This window comes from Panicum virgatum, chromosome 2K (genome assembly GCF_016808335.1).
Source record: "Panicum virgatum strain AP13 chromosome 2K, P.virgatum_v5, whole genome shotgun sequence".
Classification (NCBI taxonomy): domain Eukaryota; kingdom Viridiplantae; phylum Streptophyta; class Magnoliopsida; order Poales; family Poaceae; genus Panicum; species Panicum virgatum.
In genome coordinates this window covers 6,909,142-6,930,280 of record NC_053137.1, presented here as the reverse complement: position 1 = coordinate 6,930,280, position 21,139 = coordinate 6,909,142, and the positions used below count along the sequence as shown (strand labels likewise).

The 21,139-nt window shown below is 45.2% G+C and overlaps 1 protein-coding gene across 2 annotated transcripts; it reads right to left on the bottom strand.

Annotated features, from left to right (window-relative positions):
- Positions 1 to 2,069: 2,069 nt before the first annotated feature.
- On the bottom strand, positions 2,070 to 13,918 carry LOC120664153 (DNA (cytosine-5)-methyltransferase 1B-like). Of its 2 annotated transcripts, XM_039943197.1 has the most exons (14): positions 13,875 to 13,918; positions 12,520 to 12,630; positions 11,301 to 11,340; positions 6,649 to 8,119; positions 4,996 to 6,481; positions 4,678 to 4,842; positions 4,398 to 4,593; positions 4,203 to 4,314; positions 3,974 to 4,121; positions 3,682 to 3,879; positions 3,303 to 3,581; positions 3,061 to 3,222; positions 2,747 to 2,965; positions 2,070 to 2,650 (listed from the first exon to the last, which is right to left on the bottom strand). In XM_039943197.1, exons 3-14 carry the CDS (start codon positions 11,332 to 11,334, stop codon positions 2,489 to 2,491), a joined length of 4,632 nt encoding a protein of 1,543 aa, XP_039799131.1. In that variant the 5' UTR covers positions 11,335 to 11,340; positions 12,520 to 12,630; positions 13,875 to 13,918; the 3' UTR covers positions 2,070 to 2,488. The 2 variants fall into 2 exon arrangements, with proteins under 2 accessions (XP_039799131.1, XP_039799125.1); XM_039943191.1 differs by lacking the exon at positions 13,875 to 13,918 and having other exon boundaries at positions 12,520 to 12,672.
- Positions 13,919 to 21,139: the final 7,221 nt, after the last annotated feature.

The window sequence follows — 21,139 nt, the reverse complement described above, 5'->3', positions numbered from 1 at the left end:
TTGTTTAAAGCACTTATATACAATTATGTAGTATCTTCCTTTTGATAACTCCAATTTGTATAATTTTCTTTTACTTCTTCTGTCCTAAAAAATCATTCTATGATTCAAAATTAATCTCAAAAATAAGTTATTTTGCCACATTTAGTCTGTGCATGTACATGCAATAATCAATTAATGCTAAATATACCTATAAATAGGAGCAACAAAAATAATTTTAGTCCCTGTTAATCTATAGTAGAATTCGTAGAATGACTTGCTTTTTTGGATGGAGTATGTTCTAGCAGAATAAATTTCACATTGCCCATCATCAAGGACGATATCATTAACGCCGTTAATGCCTTCGTCGCCGGCGACAGTCGGAACCTGGGCCTACTCAACAACGCACTAATCGTACTGCTGCCGAAGACACATGACGCCTGTGAGCCAAAGGACTATCGCCCAATCACACTGGTTCACAGCTTCGGCAAGTTGCTGTCCAAATTGCTCTCCATCAGGCTAGCGCCGGAGTTAGAGAAGCTGATTGCTAATCAAAATGCTTACATCAAAGGCAGGACGATCCAGGATAATTTCAAGTACGTGCAAAGGGCCGCAGTGCTTTTGCGCAAGAAGAAAATTCCAAAACTGCTCCTCAAACTTGACATCTCGAAGGCACTTGACACCGTACCGTTTCTTGGTCCTTTCTACTCGAGCTGCTCAACGCCTGGGGGGGGGGGGGGGGGGGGGGGGGGGGGCTCGGCATTCGCTGGCGCAGATGGATCGCAGCCATCCTATCGTCCTGGCCTCCTCATGCGTCCTCCTAAACGGTCGGCCAGGAGATTCGATACAGCACATGCGTGGCGTGCGACAAGGAGACTCTCTATCGCCGATGTTCAAGCTAGCAACAGCAATGGGGGCGCTACAACCCTTGGAATTGATGCGCTGGACGGGCAAAGATGGATCAACTCGGGGGAAGTGTTTGGTGGCGTGGCCGATCGTCTGTCGGCCGGTTGAATTTGGCGGACTGGGCGTCACTGACCTGCGGCTCGCTGGCTTCGCCCTGCAAACTAGGTGGCTATGGCTGCAGCGCACTGATCGGGAACGCGCCTGGTCTGAGCTGCCCTTGCCAGGCGTTCTTCCGTTCCTCCATCTCGGTGCAAATCGGCGACGGTCGCTCTACTCTATTCTGGTCTGATAACTGGCTTCAAGGGCGTTCGTTGGAAGCCATTGCACCGGCTTTGATCGCTCTTGTCGGCAGGAGAACGCGCAATACGCAGACGGTCGCCGAAGCGCTGCTCGACAGGAACTGGAGGTGCAATGGCTTCGGCGACCGGGGGGCTTTCACTACAAGCGATATCTGAGTACCTCAACCTCTGGAATCTGCTGGACGACTTCGCCCTGCAGCGGGACGTCGAGGACAAGATCCTTCGGCGTTGGTCAGCGGATGGGCAGCTGGACGGGCACGGCCTGATCTGGGAGACACTGGACTGCAGACCGGTGGCGTCGGCACGGTCTTGACACTAATCTTAATTGCCCTCTATGTGACCAGGAACCTGAGACAAGCAACCATTTGTTCATCTCCTGCTCGGCAAGTCTGGTGGACTATTCTAGACGCGTTGCATACGTATCTTCCAGCACAACCGGCCGACCTCTCTTTGCAAGAATGGTGGCGTCTCCTCCGCAGCAGCTGGTCAGGCGACAAGAGAAAAGGCTTCAACAGCCTTTTCGCCCTAGTCACCTGGGAAATTTGGAAAGAAAGTAACGCACGAGTATTTCGCCGGGTCTCACTTACGGTGACTCACTTACGGTGACACAGGTTGTGGCTGTCATCACGCAGCATGGCTAGCTTTAGATCGATGCCGGAGCTCAGAAACTTGGTTGTTAGTACGGGAGTAGTCAGCTTCGACAGGCCGATGGCCGCTGTCCTTCTCCAGTTGTTGTTCTTGCTGTAATCAGTTTTGATGTCACAGTAGCGCAATTGAGAGTTGTATGAAACCTTTTCTACCTTAATCGAAAGATACACAACTCTCTTGCATATTCGATAAAAAAAATCACATTGCAAGTTGCATCACGACGACAAAAATGACCATTCATATTGCAGTCGTGCTTTCGCCAGCACTGCTCTATGTGAAGGAATGAGAAACAGATGGACATGTACTCAAAAAACCTAGCTCTAAGATCAGAAAAAAAACCACAGTGCTCATATGAGTGCGGCAACTGAAAAGACAATGAATGAGGTACTATTAAATACCTCTACCCTGAATCAGGGTTGCAATCAACACTTACCTAGCATATACTCCCCGGGGGGGGGGGGGGGGGGGGGGGGGGGGCACACGACTAGGATAAAACCTCGCAACCAATTCGCATAGTTACTACAGTACATATTACTCTGTTCTTTGCTATTTCTAAGGTACGACAACCTCAGCGCTTAACTTCATGGGTCACCGGAGGAAAACTTCTCATAAGGTAGGACAACCTCAGCGCTTAGCTTCACAGGTCACCAGAGTACTTCTCATGGTGCAGCCGCAGCCACACCAACCACCTGACACTTGGCGTCAACGGCTTCCTTCAGCTTCCTCCCAAGCGCATAGGCAAGAGGCGGGGGTACAGCGTTGCCGATCTGCCTGTGCTTGCTCTGAATGTTGCCTGCGAACTCATACCTGTCAGGGAAGCCCTGCACAGCCCAAGATTCAATCGTGTTAAACAGAGGTAATCCTGAGGGTAATTGTCATTCCTTTGCAAAAATGGAGAACAATGTCCAGCAATGTACCTGAGACCGGGCGCATTCACGGACTGTGATGATCCTGTCCTGTTCAGGGTGGAAGCACATGCCGACCTTGCCCATTGGCTGCGGATCTGTGACAGATGTGGGGAAGTTGCCCTCCCAGTCCAGCCTCCCGTACAGACCCTTCCACTGATTGTGTCTCTTGGCAGTGTTCGGCAGGCACCAAGGTATCAGGTCTGCCATCTGCCCATTTGACAGTTTCACCTGTGAGCATAGCAAGAGAGTTAGTATTCCATGGACAGCAGGAAGGTGTCCAGCAACAGAAATAGAGGAGATGCAACAAGAGAGTTTAGAACAACCTTCTCGTCAGGCAGGTCATGCCAGTCACAACCTGGTCGTTTTGGAATGTGTTGGCACCTTATGAGGTTCAGCTCATTCATCTCCTTAGATATGTGATCATTCAGTGCCATCATATTCCCTCTAATCTTTTTCTGGAACCAAGACACAGGCTCACCTCCATACTGCACAAGATAACAAGGAGCTCATTTAGCATATAACTCTCGGAAAGAAACAAAAATGGATGGGTTGGAGCAGTAGTTACCTCAAGAGTGAGTTTGCTGGCACCATTTTCCACTTTAGGAAGATCCCCAATTGTATCTCTAACAGTTATTGCTCGGAAAGGCGCTCCACCAGCAGTGCTTCTGGCAGCTGCGTAGTATTGGCCATCAGGCAGTGTTATCTTCAGCTCAGGGCTAGCAAACACATGCATTGGCTCTGGCCAATCAGGAAGAGTCTCTCCAGGTGCAGCAGCCCAAATGAACGCCCTTTTCCTAGACTGAGCAACACCAAACGCCCCCGCTTCTAGAATTCCAAAACGGACCTAACCAAATGGCAAACAACTTCTAAGTATACAGATCCAAATCACCACAAAAAATGTAGGCTATAGGTCTTAGTATACAATGAATGAACAGAACAAAAACCTGATATCCCATCTCCAGAAGAGATGCAACTGCTAGTCGGAATGTCTGCCCTTTGTTGAACGAAACAAAGTTCCGAACATTTTCTAAGAGAAAGAATCTGGGTCGGAAATACTCTGCGAATGAGAGGAATGCTAGAATCATCTCGCACTGAACTTTGCTCCATGGGCTTTGGTTGAATCTATTCATCCCAGAAAATCCCTGAGGAAAGAAGGATAACAATTCAAATAACTGATCAACAAAACTGAACCGAGTGACTGATGATGTTCTGGCTTAAGTGTAGATAATAACAAACCTGACACGGAGGACCACCATTTATGAATTCTACTTCACCAGGTACTGGAAGGTTACTAATGTTCTCTTCAGCAAGTTTTGCTGCTTGTTCAGCAGCTTCAGAAGTTGAAATGCAATCATCGGTTTCCCCACATTTATCCATAATTGCCCTGCATGATCACAAAGTATTTGTCATGGACTCAGATCCAACAATAAAAAATTAATAATGGCACCAAACAATTTGTACTTACTTTAGAATCACATTGCAGTTATTTACAAACACCACAGCCTCAGGATGATTTTTGCTAAATGCTTCACCAGCAGGCTCCTCATATTCAATTGCCCATTTTGTAAAAGATACACCTACAGTATTGAACAATGAGGAAAAGTTTTGTTTGAAAGTCATCATGTTCATGTTATACAGCATCGGTGGTAATAATACATACCAGCTTGCTGCAGCCCTTCTGATAAACCTCCACAGCCAGCAAAAATGTCAAGAGTTGCTAGACGGTTCTCTTTTGGCACATCAACCCATTTACCTGAATCTACTTGGTCAGTCTCACAGATCTGCTTTCCTTTGTTCTTTTTCAAAGCACCAGGTGTCTTTTGCGCCATGGACATGAGCCTAACATTTGGAGGCAACTGCTCCAGATATGCAATATACACTCAGTTAACTGTCAAAACCACCACTTACTGAATCAGAACAGAAACTTAGATACAACTAACCTGCTTGAGAGCTCCAGTGGCACGGTCATAGATAAGTTCACAGAAAAATACATGTTCAAACATCACTGGAAGGTCTGAACTTGGCAGATCATTCTTCTTCCTAACCTCACATTTTCCCTCTATCATATCCACAGGAACATCAATTATATCTTCACTATAGTAGACCTGAATTGAGCAAACAAACGTTAACAAGAAAGAAAACAAAATGGCCCGTCTCAGAACTCTGGATTTTGCTTATACATGTTTGAGGACAGAAAGTAGCAATGGTTTTTAGAATAAGATAACCAAAACATGCAAGAAATGGTAAAAGCAGCAAACCTCTCTGATGTCGGATGCATAAGCTTTGGCTGATGAAATGTCATCTGGTCTGTAAAATCTTCTAGCACTGATTTTTGTTGATGCTGGATCGAGCTTTTTAGATCCTGCTCCTTCAGGGACGGCCAATAGATGGCAAACTGCATAGGGCTTTAGGCCCACATTTCTGCCAGCCTTGAAGGTTGCACGATCCTCGTCTTGAGAGAAAAAATCAGGTCTTATGTATAAAAAGTCATTGACATTATATGTAACCTTTCCATAGATGAAGCTGGTCTTTGAGAGCACTTTCAATTCGTCAGAATCTGACTCTATGTGATCACAAGAGCTACATACACCACTACCAAGACCCATTTTATCACGGGGAAGGGTGAAGAAGGCACCCTTCTCAGGCCAGTATAAGCTTTTGCAGAAATACTCCATTGGCAGGCCCTTTTTCTTCCTCTCTTCTGCTTTTGCATGCTCAACTTTATCAGCTTCAGAATTCTCTTTTCTATACTTGTGACCCCAAGGCCTTGATTGGATATCAACAGTCACCAATTCCTTGATGTCATCTAATTTGAATTCTAAACAATCATTGGTTAAGAAAACCTCCCTCTCATTTGCAGCATTGCCAAGAATCGTCTGGGAACCTTTTTGTAGCATCCTTCCATGAACCATTTTTGCACCACCATTTTTCTGAAACATGTACTCAATAAAACAGATGACTGCTTCTCCTGAATCATCTTCTAGTGCCACTGTTCCTCCAACAGATATTCTGAGTTCTCGGACGTAAGCACATTTGTATAAAGCTTCACCAGATAATGTTTTCCCAGATATTTCACCTTCCCATCTAATTTCTTTACAGGATTGTGACAGCAACTTCCGGGACCGTGTGGATGGAGTCTTGGAGATCTTTTCCTCTTCAATATGCACCTCATCTTCAGCATCAGCATCCTCATCTTCATTTTCTTCTTGTTCATCATCAACTTCTTTTGTTTCATTTCCATCTCCCACCTTGGAATCTTCAGGGAAATGATGTGCATAGTAATCGCTCCAGATCCTGTTGATCAACCTGGTTGTTGTTGCACGCATCACTTTTCTTCTTGATGCTGGGCCCATTGCTGCACTTGGGTTCAGATTCTCTCCCCTCATTACTTGAGTTTTTTTCTTCATAACTAACTTTGTATGCCTCCTCTGTTCCATCTTCAATAAAAGCCCACTGACAAATGCACTCCTACGGATAGTCTCATCTGGAAAATCTGCAAACTGCTGGAGTATTATCTGTCCATGCACCACAATGTACCTCTCAACTAGTACGATGTTTGACGATATAAATGCTGGGTTCCCTTTGTCAAATTCAGCTACTTTTTTTATGACATCAGCAAAAGAAAGCTTTGAAGCACGACTTTGCTCTTTCAACAGGGTGATGATGCTGACAGCAAGCCTTGCTGTTTTCAACACAGGCTCACACCATGGAGCATATTGCTTAGTTGGTTGGCGTAACTTGTACCTGCAATCACAAGTCAAATATAAGTTAATGGAGTATAAATGAAAGGGCACTATAAGCTATGGCCAAATGGTATGTAGGATCCAGTGAAACAACCGTGACAATACACAGTTAACAGTTGCATATTGTAGTGTGCTGAAAGAAAGTGGCTGAGGTAGTGAGGTATTTACCAGGCCACATCAGTCCGAATGGTTATACAAATCATTGAGCCACCAAATTCTATAAGCCATTCTTTGATTGGGCTTAAATAAATAGGGACTCCTGCATCCGATTGGTCAGCTTTGCTGGAGGAAGAAGATGATTTCGCAGACTCAGCTGTGGAACAGCAACTGCCATCATCATCTCTCATGAAACCAGACCCAAAGACAACTACATCATTTTCTGCTCCTGACTTCATAGGGATTAATTCCAAAGATATAAGCCTGGAATCTGCATTGTACAGAGCCCAGTTATTGAGAATCCTCACTGGCACATCATCAGAAAATATGCTGTCATCACTATCAAATATGTATTCATCCATTTCTTGGTTAGCTGGTTTATAATATGCAGGAAGAGGATAGTCATTGGCAATCTCAGCTTCACTAATTTTGATGTAAACATTTTTCTGGGATGGTGTTCCACGTCTACCCCTCTGTTTCTTCATCATTTTCCATTCTTCTTCTTGTTGCAGTAACCTAGCTAATTTTGCATCATCGTCTTCTGCTATCTCTTCACACTCTACGTCCTTAATTTTCAGACTTGAATTCAAGATGTTGGATGGCATCTTGGTCAATTCCACCCTCGATTTGCACTGATCTCTAAGAGCAAGAAGAACTGGCAGGGTAGCAAACTTTTCGTCATCATTGCCTGATGTCTCATCCAATCCAACAAGTTGATTGTATACAAATTCCCCAATGGAGATCACCAAATCTTTGCTCATGGTCCCACTATATCCTTTCATGGCATTAATTGAACGGACAACACTGGCAAGTAATTCATCCAGAACCTGGTCAGGATTCCCACCAGCTGATCTTGTAAGCTTTTTGAAAACTTCAACACACACCTGAGCCTTTTCATAGAAGTGGTCAAAGTAAGATTTGTAATTGCTTGCTGGTTTCACACATTCATAGTCAGCAACATCTGTTGACAACCACACTACAGGAGTACCTTCATCATAACCAGAAATATTCCAGTCCTCAATTCGCCCAAATCCTTCACAGCGTACTCCTCTTTCACGCTCTTTTTCTAGATCATCATCCATGGGCATGATAAGAGCTGTTATGAAGAAGTCATCAATTTCTGACATTTCAAAGGGTTGTGGATTCCCTTCAGCATCATGTAAGATGAAATCAATCAACTTCCGGCAAGGTGGTGGATCTTCTGGTCCAAGTTTTGTCAGATTGACAGCATCTATTTCTTCCTCCTCCATCCGATTCTTCTTGACCTTGACAACAGATGTTTTTTCAGATAAGCGTACGGATTTCTCTTTGAAATCAGAACAGGCTGCTGCTCTCCTTGGTCTCTTGCGGGTAACATGCCCATCACCGTTTTCAACTCCATGGTGCACCTCTTGTGTTGCATCCTGAGATCCATTCTGCAGTTTGCTGTTTTCAATGGATTTCTCTTCCTTCATTTGTGGCTTTGCTCTGCACCTTCTTGTCCCTGGAAATTGATCGTTCAGCATATGAATCAATTATATAGGGAACAAAACTTATAATAAGAGTACTGAACACATCGGTATGGATAAATAATGCAACATACAGGACTCAGGACACGGAGATGAAGCACGCAGACAAACACAAATTCAACCAAAGGGAAGGTTTAGGTAACTGAATAGATTTAAGAAACAGAATAAATGCTCGCCAAACATCAAGCAGTTATTAATGCTCGCTATCAATGACTTGAAATTATAGGCTGTAAAAAGTTAAAGTGCAGCAAGAGAAAAATATTTAAGACCAAAGACCATTCAACAACAAATATACGAAACTTCTTGACTACTTCCAGTATATAATTAGTGGTATCAAAATACAGCTGCAAATAGCACTTCATTTATCCAATCTAAAACTACATGAGTCACGATATTACATCAGGAAGCCCATATTCTAAAAGGTAGAAGATATTTAGCCAAACCAAAATTTAAAAAGGAAATATGTACTTCTGTAAAAACCATTGGAAAGCCGCACAAAGTCTACATGTTCAATCTACCAATCCACCCTCCAAGAAAAGAAATATACATTACAACAAATGGTTTGCAACATAGTTAACAAACTCACTGTACCCTTGTGTTTATAATAGTTGTAATAGTGTGATAATATCAACCCCAACAGTTCGTGTGAAATTCAGAAATAAAAATTCTGATCAGTTGGCACTACCATTCAGTGTGGATAAATGTGCACATAATTGTCATGTACTTTACAGCCAAGTTGTAACCAGCATTACATGGACATGGATGCAGGTGTCAGTGTCCAGCAAGGGTTCAGGCATCCAATTTGGTATTTTTTCAGGGGGCAAGGCAAATACCACTTGGGATCCAATACAGGTGCTGGGTTTCTGACTCGGCAAAAGAATTAGGACACGTGTATCCAGCTAACACTGGTTGTTACACGTCACCAAAGCCCAACAGTTGTTCTTAACCCTCGTCGCATATGAGCTGTTAGGTAGGCCATGTATGGGCAAGATCTTAGGGGAGGGAGATAGACAGAAATGGGGCAGCCGGTAGTAGGGACAGGAATGACAGCGTTTCCAGCCACCTAGAACATGAACCGAAACTTCCACACACACCTTGGGAAGGACAATCAACTCCGCATAGACATCATTTACCTTGCATGACATTGGGCATTGGTCCTATAAGTTTTTTTATATATTTTGATAGGTGGAAAAGTCAGAGGTGCGCAGTGCAGTCAGAACACAGGACAGGGGAGGCTGGTTCAGCACGCTTGCGTGGTCACTGTGCATTCCACCTGTCTGATAGGGGAGAAGATGCTTGCGGAGCTTGTTTTTTAGTATTTGCGTGGGTGGAGCTTAAAAATGCAACAACAGGTACCTACTTTTGTTCTAAGGAAATCAGTGGAATCTAGGAAAGATATGAGAAAGCAATGAAGAATGGCATGGCAGGAAACCGAGGTGGAGAAGAATTTTAGAACCTTAGGGAAGAAGAAATGTCATGGTTCAAGGTGGAGATCAGTAGATGCCTGCCTCAAGTTTCGTGACATCAACGATGCCAAAGCTTATTAAAACACAGCAGAGGACTGAACTCTAGTGTAAGAGGAGGCAGTATGCGCTGGCAGGTTGTATGATGGGCAATCAAGGGAACTTATAATTCTATGAATAGAAATAAACAGAAACAAGAAAACAGTTCTAACAGAGATGGAGTGGTAAACATGTTTAAAAAAAAGCAAACTTTGATGGTATTAAAGAGTGACAAACTTTTACTGGTATATAACTTAACTGCTATTGTTTTCAATGACACAACCACTTTTCCTCAAAAATACTATATAATAGGAAACATTTTGACAGAAAATAAACAAAACATTGGTCAGTACCCAGAATGAAAAGGTAAGCATTTATATTAGTTGCATAATGCATTCAATCTAAAAACAATTAAGTAGTCCTAAATTGCTAGGATCCAAACAGAAAAATCCAGATGATTTTGGAACTCCAAATAAAAAAAATGAATTCAAAAGTCTCAACGTGCTTTGAGCTAACATCAAAGTTGATTCTCATGAGAAGAATTTTGAAATTTGTTAAACTAGAACTAAATTTGTTTTCTGAATTCAATTACTGAACAATTGAACCTGGATATTCTAATTTCCATCGATGCATAAAATTTCTGTAAAAAGAAAAATAGATTCGATTAGTCTAAATGAAATTTCCTTATTACCTGTGAGACTCATTTAATCCACTACCTACATTGTTCTATGCATTATGATTATTTCCACTTTAGAGATTTTAGGTGCAGTAGCAGGGTTTGGCATAAAGCTAATGCTCAGGTCTCAAAATCCTCTGCGACCAATAATGCTACGGCAATAGTTCTTTTTCCCTTTTGATAATAGGTACCAGAGTATATGGTATCTTGCGTTTGCCAATTCTTCCTTATCATAAAAGATATCGCATAAAGATTCATTTTGAAGAATAAATTCTTAGAAACATTTCTTACACGTATATAAAGTGGCTTATCATGTGGTTGTTACATTGCTTCATTTGTTGGTGAATAGCGAAGCTATCATTATCTAGTAAACAATTTGGCTGAATCACCATGCTAACGACCATATGTGCCAACTGGCAAATGCTACTTCATGGCTAGTACATGTTGCTCCATCCCCGCCAATGATGGCTGTGCTCACCATTGCCACTATCAGAATCACACTCCAAAGCTTGTCATTGCCTCCTGATGCACCTAGAATGGCCATGGTTGCTACATCTAGTTGAGTAAGATAAGGCAAGCAAAACAGGGAGATTTCGAGTGAGACAGCCACCTCGACATATTTCATTGCCACTGCCACAACTATGCACAAGCAAAAGTTGAAGAAAGTAAACAGAACGCCTTGATATATTGAGCCCAAGCTAATACTACATATGCAAAACCACTGCCAGCTCCGAGGGTGAAATCAAAATGTTTTTCAAACTTTGGCACAGCAGGTGTAACAAATACCAGGTTTTGCAATAAATGGTGCATTTTGGACTTCCATAAAAGTAGAGGGGTAATCAACTGAGAATAAAACCATACATATTACAGCATATTCCTCAACATTGTGTGAACAAAATCATGCCATACACTTAAACATTAATAGTATAAACATTGAAGCTGTCCAAAACAAGTAAACTAGATAATTAAGAACTAGACCTGTGGTAACAGGAGATCGCGGAGTTTTCACCATGTCTTCCTGTAAAATTTTAACATTAGTCAGTCATGTCAAGAACTAGCAAATAAACGCAGGAAGCCCACCAGCAGCACAGAATCAAGGAAATATGTGGAATGGCCAATAAGCAAGACAAGTTATAAAAAACACAAAGATAAGGGGGCATACTTTCATACAGCTCAAAGCAAAAGTGGTGTAAAATGGTTCGGCCAGGCAGACTCAAGAGTTGGGGTTCTGTTTTCAGCATATCAGACAAAGTGTTCATTTGTGTTCAGAATGGCATGCGGCAAATATATAAATAGAACGCAAGCCACAGTTTTTATTGAATCAAGCAGCATACTGTACTAATAGGGTCCACAGATGGTTAAGCTATAAAGTCACAGCAATCAATAGCAGGATAACTTCCTTTTTAAGACATGCACAGAATTCAAGCACACTAGATTGCTATAATATACATTATGCTCTGGCAACTGAGTACACCTACTGCTTTGAGTGGAACTATAACAGGTCATATAACAGATTGTTGTCAAGTCATTCTGAAGACATGACGAAGGACACACTCAATATTAACAGAAGATCATGCACTAAGAAACAGATGTGTGTCATCCTCTGCTGCTCTGCACCCTAAGCTGTGTAGAAGCACAAGACTAATCACTTATTAACAGCCATTATCTAGAAAAATCAAAAACTACAAAGCAGTTTAACAATGTTAACCAAAAAATGGTATGATTAGTGCCAAGATAGAAATGATACTATCATGAAAGTAGCTTATAGCTAATGTATCTCCATTTGGTATTTCTCATGCCCAAGGCAAATAGGCAAGTGACTTGCAAGAAGAGTAAGAATAAAAATCAATCTAACCATAGGAACTGGGAATTACAACAAAACACAATATAGTCGCATTAGGTTATCTATTTGATATGGCAATATTACTCAACAGCTAACCATCATCAGCACAAATCACAAGCAAGACCAGCCCCAGAACCATTTAGTGCTTATATTTGGGACAACCTCTAAACTGACATGTAACAGATGGAGTATTCCGCTGTAAACATTGGATATAATCAAAGCAAATAAAGCACTCACAGAAATTTCACATCACTGTTGGCAAACCCAATTTCACCATGTCTAGATAACACAGGAACAAAAATCACTGAAATAGCTAAGCAGCTTGAGGAGATAGAGAGTCCAAGATGCAAATACCGAGGAGAATGAAGAACAAAATCACCAGCTGCGGGCAATTAGCGGCAGGATACTGGGGCGGCAGGTGATTGTTGGGGAAGGACAGCAATCCCACGCACAGATCTGCTGCTCCTGCACCGCAGTAACATTTGACAATATCAGAAGGTGTACGCCAGTAAATGGGAAAAGTATCTACTTAACCGGACACTAGGAGCTGACAAATAAGGCGAAAGCGACATGGGCACTATTACCAAGGAAGATGGGATGGGCAAAAGGTTAATCAATTCAGCACCGAATCACGACCCCTGAACCTCCACTCAACCACTCAAAAATATCTCTCAAAACAACCTCCTAAACCTCAACGGAGAATATACCGCATACAAAGGGGAAAAGACTATGCAGAATTACCCAATTACAGATAAACAGCCTCCGGTGGTAGCAGCAGGGGACTCTGCAGCATTACGACCTAAGAGCCTGAAGCAGCCCCCAAATTGGCAGAGTTAAGCACACTAAAGCAACACCAAACCATCACCCCTAAACCTCCAAACCACCCGAAATATCTTCAGTCTCCTAAACCCCTATACGAAGAGCTTATACGAAATTAAAGGGCGAGGAAGGACTACACAGGTAGCTATTGGCGGCTGTGAACTTCACATACTTAAGCAACACCCTAAATCTGCAGCTCCGGCACAAAGGACCGCCAATATAAACCTCCAGAGCTCACCAGAAGCAACAATGCGAGATGGGCTGGGGAAAAACCGGAGCAAAAATGGCCGAAAGGGTACGCACGACTCCCGAGGCACCAGGCGCATTAGACCAGCAGCCAGCTCCACAAAATAACTGTACTAGTCGCGCAAAGGGGAAAGCGGAGCAAACAATGCGATTCGGATCACTAATCCAGCCCCAAATCCCGCGACATTCTAAAATCGCCCCCCCCCCCCCCCCGAATCGAACCACCAAGGCACGAAATCCTACACTCCCGCAGCACGAAATCCCTGCTAAATCGCACCAGCACCGGGAGAGATTCGCCCCTAAACGAAGATCCCCAGCACGAAGCTGAGGAACACGGACCATCCAGGCAACGCTCCGACGGAACTCTCGAATCCCCTCCCGAAACGCCCCCTAGCTCGAGCAGCAGCACCACCAAAGGGGGAAATCCGGAAACCAATCCTCCCAAACGGCTAAACCCCACACCCGGACGGAGAACTCGGGCGGCGGCGGCGGCGGCGGCGCGGGCTGGCCGACGAGACCGCGCGAACCCCTCCTCGAACCACCCCCCCCCCAACCCAACCCAACCCCAGCGACGACCACCGGAGCGCGCAGCCGAGAGCGCCCAGACCAGCCACGCGGGCAACTAACCGAGGAGGCGAACTTACCGATGCGGCGGCGCCCTCGCCGGCGGCGCCGGGGCGAGGAGCGGCACGGGGGTCGCGCGCGGCGGCGGCGGCGGGGCGGAGCAAGGCGACAAGCGGAGCGGAAAGGGGAGCGGAACCGGGGGCGCGTCGGGGACCGCGTGGGGTTTAAGCGCGCGCGCGCTCCGGTCACCCCCTGGTTTTGGGGGTCTCGGTTTCGGCTGTGGCTGTGGCCGCGGCGGCGAGGCGGGGAGCACGTGGAGAGGCCGGGCTGGGCGGGGAGGGTTTTGGCGGGAGACCGGCGGCCGCGGCCCCGAAATCCCAAAATTTTCCCGTTCGCACGGGCGCGCTGGCCGCCCAGCCGCCCGAGCAGCAGGGGCGCAGGGCCCTCGCGGTCTGGTTGCCAAAAGAGAGACAAGCAAGCCAGGGAGGAATCGAGGATGGGCGGGGTTTTTTTGCAAAAAAATTTTGATGGCATGTTTGGGTTCGTCGCCTAAGAGCAACTCCCCAATAGATATAAACTTTAACTTTCTCTCAAAGGACAACCTCCAGGTATAAACATCGTTAGGTAACATAAGATTTTTTAATGATATGTATATGGACGAATCGTGAAAAAGCAAGATGTCGGTGTGCTTGCAAGTGATAGTCTCGCATGTGGCCCAATAAGCATTTATGAGACCGTCATCTCTATATGGCACGTGGCTGCGAGGCTTTGACAAGCTTCTCCGACTTTATTTTTCTCACCTTTACGCCATCGGTCAACATTGATATTTTAGGATGTGTTCGGTTCGAGGGATGAAGGAGATTGAGATAGATTGGACCTAGGCCGCGTTTAGTTCCCAAAAAGTTCCCAAACTTTTCCATCACATCGAATTTTTCAACACATGCATGAAGTATTAAATGTAGTTAAAAAAATAACTAATTACACAGTTTGACTGATTACCACGAGATGAATCTAACGACGTTAATTAATCCATGATTGGACATTAATTACCAAATAAAAACGAAACATGCTACAGTGTCGTAACCCAAAGTTTTTCGCGATCTAAACGCGGCCCTACTTTTAGAGACATTTGGGTTGAGGGCTAGAGAGTTATATTCAATCATAGAAGAGAATATACCTCGTAGATGCAGATTGAATCAATTCTTTTTTAAGAGAATACATTCATATATCGTTCCATGCGTTAAAAAACTTCCTTTTTGTTGTTTAGGGTGTGATTTCCTCAGCGGTGACGTTATCTCATCTCTCACATGTTTTGATCCTTGTTCAAATGCTTAGCATGTAGGCATGGGTTTGTGTTTATACTCCCTTTGTTTTTATTTACATTTTATTTACATGTCGTATTAGATTTGTCCTAAGTTAAAGTTGGTCAATTTTGACCAAATCTATAGAAAAATATAGCAATAGTTACACCACTCAACATATACGGTATCAATATATATTTTATAGGGGATTCAATAAAATAAATTTGATATGGTAAATGTTATTTTTCTATAAAGGGAATATATTATATGCAAACCAACTTCTCCGTGCAAACTATAAAAATTTCAATATGGGCTATCGGATCAACATCCAAGAGACACGGGGGATTGGATAATTTTCCAATCTGGACCCGCCCTTGGATTAAGTAATCACACTTTTGCAAATCCCTCTCTCACCCATCTGTGCCCCTCCCCTTGGATGTTGATCCGATGGCCCAGATTGAAGGTTCAATAGTTTGCACGAAGAGGTTGGTTTGCACCTAATACGTTCCCTTCTATAAATTCAGTTAAAGTAGACCAAGTTTGATTTAGGGCAAATTTAATATGATATATAAATAAAAGGGACAATTGCATGACTACACTCATTTGTACCTTGAACTGCATGTTTACCCCTCTTTTTACAACTTTGCATGTTTGCCCTCGTTTTTGGAACGCGAGCTGGCCGTCTGCCCCTCTTTTCCAACGGCGTCACCAGAATCTACCCGTACTGATTAAAAGGGAGAGAAAAAACTAATGTATACAAGACAAAAGGATGGGCACTAACATTGTTGCCCCTGCCTTATCCCTCCTTATCCCTCACCAGTCACCACTTGCGGCGGCGCTGGGCTTGGAGCGGCAGAGGAGCGAGTAGCTCAGCAGCGTGAGGCGGAGCGCGGGCGAGCAGCACTGGGTGGCAGCTCGTGCTGCGCGCGGCCCGGAGCGGCAGCTTGCCCGGCGCGCGGCCACGCTGGTGCGGCGCGAGCGGCAAGTGGTGCGGGCCGTGGCTCACGGCGGCAAGAGAGCGGCCCCAGGCGGCTGGCGGGAGGAAGGGGACGCGAGCTTGGGATTTGCCGGCGTGGAAGAGGACTAGAGGAGGATGCGGGTCTGGGATTTGCCGGGGAGGAAGAGGAGGGCGCGGGCCTGGGAGATCCGATGTGGCCTTCGTTCCCGTTCCCCTCATCCGCTGAGCCCCTCCGATGTCCGCTATACGATGCCCCTCCGCCGCGGCCTTCATCTGACGAGCCGCTCTCCCGCGCCCTCCACCGAGCTGCTCTCCCGCACCCCTCTGACGCCGGATTGAACGCCGGGGCCATCCTCCATGGTGTCACTCACCTGCGCCCCTTCTCCAGTAGCACGGTCAGCGGCGAGCGGCCGTGGCTCGCGGGGGCGGGCGCGGCCCCAAGGCGGGGGGCGGCGGGCAGCGCTGGCAGAGCGCGAGCGGCAACTAGCATGAGTGGCGAGCGGCGTGGGCCGTGGCTCGCGGCTCTGTGCAGCGGCCAGCGTGGCCCCAGGCGGCTGCGGCGGGAGGCGAGCAGCGCAGCCGGAGCATGACGAGGGCGGCGAGCGGCAACCAGCGCGGCGGCGCGGGTGACGAGCGACGCGCGGCCCCCAGCTTCGGCGCCGCGCCTGGCGCGAATGGCGAGAGGCGAGCAGTGCCGGCAGAGGATCCCGTTCTGTTGAGCGACGGTCGGCGGCGTCGGCCGGCGAAGTGGAAGATGACCAGCATCGATGAATTTCCTTGCGGTCCATGAGTCGGTGTGCCGTGTTTTGTGTTGACTTTGTCTGCTCGGTTGTACACTCATGTATCCAAAGGGTACAGTAGCCTTTTCACTCCTGAATTCACACCGTGAACTAGACTTGACAGAGCAGGGGCAACTTTAGCGTTCAGATTCAAAAAATGAGGACAACGATGCAAAGATGAAAAAATGAGGGTAAACGTGCAGTTAGAGTTTAAAAGGAGGGTAGTTTTGCAATTGGTCCTAAATAAAAATAGAGGGAATATCATTTTTTATTGATCATAATTCTTATTTGTATTTTAATATAATAAAACTTATGATGAAAATTGTCAATTTTGAGAGTGTGTATTGGACGGTCGGGTGTTCCAAAGACCCAACAACACGATATTTTTATCAAGGTCCAACGCTCCATGTATCTTCTCCCCATATAACCTGTTTTTCTCCAATCCATAGCCACACATTAACTCGGTTCTGTCAAACTCTCAAATTTCACCATGACAACCCGTCCAGCCTATGGACCTTTGATATGCCTATTGGACAGGGTTCTTGTGATTTTCATCCCCTAACATTGGGCCACTGACGCGCCCATTACCCCCGAACACGTTAGGGAGGCATGTGTGATTCTTCGATCTACCGGACGGCATTTGTAATTCGTCCTCTGTTCCTAGTTAATGGAAGTTTTAGCACCCCTCAAAAAAAAATTTAAGGTATTTCTTTAAAATCGCCGATCTTTGTTGAAACTCATATATCAGATTCCACCCCTATTATTTAAAAAATATTCTACCCCTATTCCACAACCATTAACTTTGCCGAACCCTTGCAAGAAGATGACCATAGCCGAATCGTGGTGAGTTTGCATCAGGTGGAAATCCCACTCATAGAAGTTTGCAAGAAAAGGAGAGATTACATTGGGGCAGTGGACCTTCGTTACAGGGTGCTGGGTCCACCTGTCAGCCTCTTGGAATGTTTATCTTTAAGCGCCAATCATGGGTCATGTGTCATGTCAGTATGAGGCGTTGAGCATATGCACTCTGTTCTGCTGGCTGCGGCTGATGGCTGGTGCTGGTTTATCATAGTAATAACAACTACAATAATAAAAGAAGATGGTAACGTGTTTGCGAATAAATTCTTCACTCAACAGTTTATCTCTTCAACAAGGTGGAGATTCCGGTTAATAATTTCTTCACTCAACAGTTAGTATAATAACGATTGTGTCAATTTCAAGATCTAATGCCGATTCCATCCTTCGAACATGCAAGTAAAGTTACTTCTTAGAATGAGCACGTATACATATAGTATGCAAGAATTCTTATCATGATGTTTTGTAAAGAAAAAAGTACAATAAAAATTGCGCGGCGCGAAACTAATTTCAGTTTCGCACCGCGCAGCGCGGGAGGATGCGGGCGGATTTGGCGTCCGGAGGTGGTCTCATCGCGCGCTCTTTTCTGCCCGGTTCCCACGGCCTGGCCAGGAGCGGAGGAGCCCAAGAGCCCAGCCGCTCAGGAGACGGGAATTCACCGTGCTGTTCTGCTCCAGCACAAGCCAACAGTATTTTCCTCTCACACCACTCCAGTAGTAGCCTCTAGCTGCCAGCTAGCCAACAGTGTTTTTCTCTCACACCACTCCAGCAGTAGCCTCCAGCACCAGCACATCGAACAGGGGCATCATCTGCGGTTAGGGTTGAAAACGGACGGAAATATTCCCGTTCCGTTTTCTATTTTTGTCCGTCCGTTTTCGTATTTGTGGGATCTCGTTTCCCTATTTACAGAAGTAGAAATGGGGTTTCTCCGTCCGTTTTCGAGAAATCCCGTTTTTACATGGAATTGACTCGTATTTATTCCGTTTTTCATCTCGTTTTTTATCTACATAAGATATGTTTAAAAATTAATATGTTCAAAAACATACCAATCACTAAGTATGCATGTTAACATGTTAACACATGGCATACTAGTGAATATTGGACTAATAACTTCGTACGTGTATATTATTTTGTGACTTTGTTAATGTATACTCGAGAATATTTGATCGCGTTATTCTTTCCAGCTCAACGTCCGTATTGGTTCGTTTCCGTACTTCTGCGTAACCCGATCCCGTTTCCGTACCCGTATTTTCCGAACCCGATCCCATTTCCGCCAAAAAATATAGAAACGGAAGTAGAAATGAGATTTTTCCGTCCGTTTCCGTCCGTTTTCATCGCTATCTGCGGTGGCCAGCGATGGAGCCCAGGCAAACTTAAGCACACTGACATCATCACTCACCCAACCTGTGTCGTAGAGAATCCGCGTCTCTGTAAGAACTAACACCCGGGGTGTCTCATGTCTCCCTCCGTGAAACTCCCTCCGACGGCGAGAAACTTTTTTTTTTTGAAAGATCTGGACATTGACATGTCCGGCATTCGTTAATAAGGGGAGTAGAGATTACAAAGTGCCAGTGGCGCCAAAGCAACTTTCCACCCAGTCAGAGCGCTAGGTAGGCCTAAAATGCACAGTCGTGATTATTTGCAAAAAAATATGACCAACTAAAGACTTGGACGGCAAGGAACTGAACGCAGTCACGGCATTGCAGGCTTGCAGCCCGTGAGGAAAAAAAAAGAGAGTGCCTTTTTTTTTTTGAGTAGAAGAGAGTGCCGATAGTAGATCCGGTGGACGAAACGGCCCAACTAAAGGCCCTTGCAATCCGAGTTGCGAACCCGAACAAGCCCAAGTAAGCCATTCGCTGAGTTGGGGCAGGCCCAAAGGATTCCGGAAGGCAGGCGGCATCCGTACGTGGACCCAGCAGTAACGGCCGCCCATCTGTGTGGGTAACTACTTTTCAGCCTCAGCCCCGTCGGGCCCAAATGGTCGGCTTCTTCTCGGCCCGGCCCGGTCATGGCCGCACGCACGGCCCTGTTTCCACCAAGCGCGGTCCGTGGCGCTCGAAACAATCGCGCGCGGAAAGCAAACGACACGTGGAGGGATTCCGTTCCGTTCCGTTCGTTTCCAGGGCTCGATCGATGAGGGCGAGCTTGACCCGCGATGAACGATGGGTCATCCACTCATCCCTCACTACTGGTGGGTGCATGCATTAAACAACCATTAGCATAGCGAATTTAGGTTCGCACATTACAGTAGTACATACATAGAGAAGAATTGAAGACACTCGACACACAGAAGCTAGCCAACTAAGGAGAGGCATACAACACGCCGACCAATTAGATATTAACCATCTGACTTTTCTTAGAATCTGGTAAGTCGAAGAGAAGAGGATAAAACTAAAGTTGCACTCGTGAAGAAACACTAGCTAGCTAAGCTAAAATTTTGAGCATGAGTATTTAGACTATGATGAAACTTCATTTCACCCAGGGAAAATCACCTAAGGGCTTGTTCGGTTAATCCCCTCCACAAAAGGATCGGGATATTGAAGGGGATTGAGGAGGATTTTAACTTATTGAGGATTTAATTCTTCCTCCCAACCCCCTCCAAAACCAACAAGCACTGAATGGGCTGCCACATATTAATTTGCACTTGGGGTTCTCTCTTATATGGTTACCAGTAATTGGACGGAGGTCACATGTAATGTAGCTTTGTTACTGGATGGAGATCACACATAGCACAGCTTTGTCGTGTAGCTACCTAACAATACTCCACCGTCCGTGTCTCCTAGGTTTTGAACTCTGTAAAGTTATTTGTGAATGTATATCTAATTAAGCTATAATGAAAAGTGGCTTCTAGAACTTACTGTTGGCGGTGCCCCATCATGCCATATTCGTATTTTCTTTTTTATTGCGGCATGCGTGAGCGTAGGTGGAGGGCGCTTATGCCCTCCGGTCTTCTTATAGCAACTCTAGTAGGACTGCTAAATTTGAATGAGCAAATATTTATTTAAAAGCCCACTTCTAAATTTTAATCACTCAAATATGAGTCTCCACTCTAGCAGACAGAGTAAATTGAGCTTTTACAGTTGGCAGCCCAAATAGAGGGCCACCAAATTGGGGGGTGTGTGGAGAAATTTGGAAGTCCTACCAAAATAGCAGCCTATTTGCTCCCCCTACTGGAGATTGATTTTTGATATCCACCAACTAAATCTTTATATGGCAGTCCATTCCCTACTAGAGTTGCTCTTAGCAATGAAAATTTTGGTCTCCTTTGGTAATGAAAATTCTTCCGGTGATTCGTAGGTAGATCCAGTCCATACCCTCCGTAGGTGTGAACCGAAGTATGTTCTTACTTATTTTCTTATGAAATGTGCGGTGATAGACATTCTCAAGAAAATTATTAGCAGACATGTTAATCAGTATCTCCTTAATTTGCCACGCCACACGTATGCTACTGT

Coding starts and splice junctions, on each gene's coding strand:
- LOC120664153 (XM_039943197.1), bottom strand. CDS start 11,334: ATGGTGAAAACTCCGCGATCTCCTGTTACCACAG. Junction 4,594..4,677: donor CCACTGGAGCTCTCAAGCAG/GTTAGTTGTATC, acceptor TATCTGGAGCAG/TTGCCTCCAAATGTTAGGCT. Junction 3,223..3,302: donor CCAGCAAACTCACTCTTGAG/GTAACTACTGCT, acceptor TATCTTGTGCAG/TATGGAGGTGAGCCTGTGTC.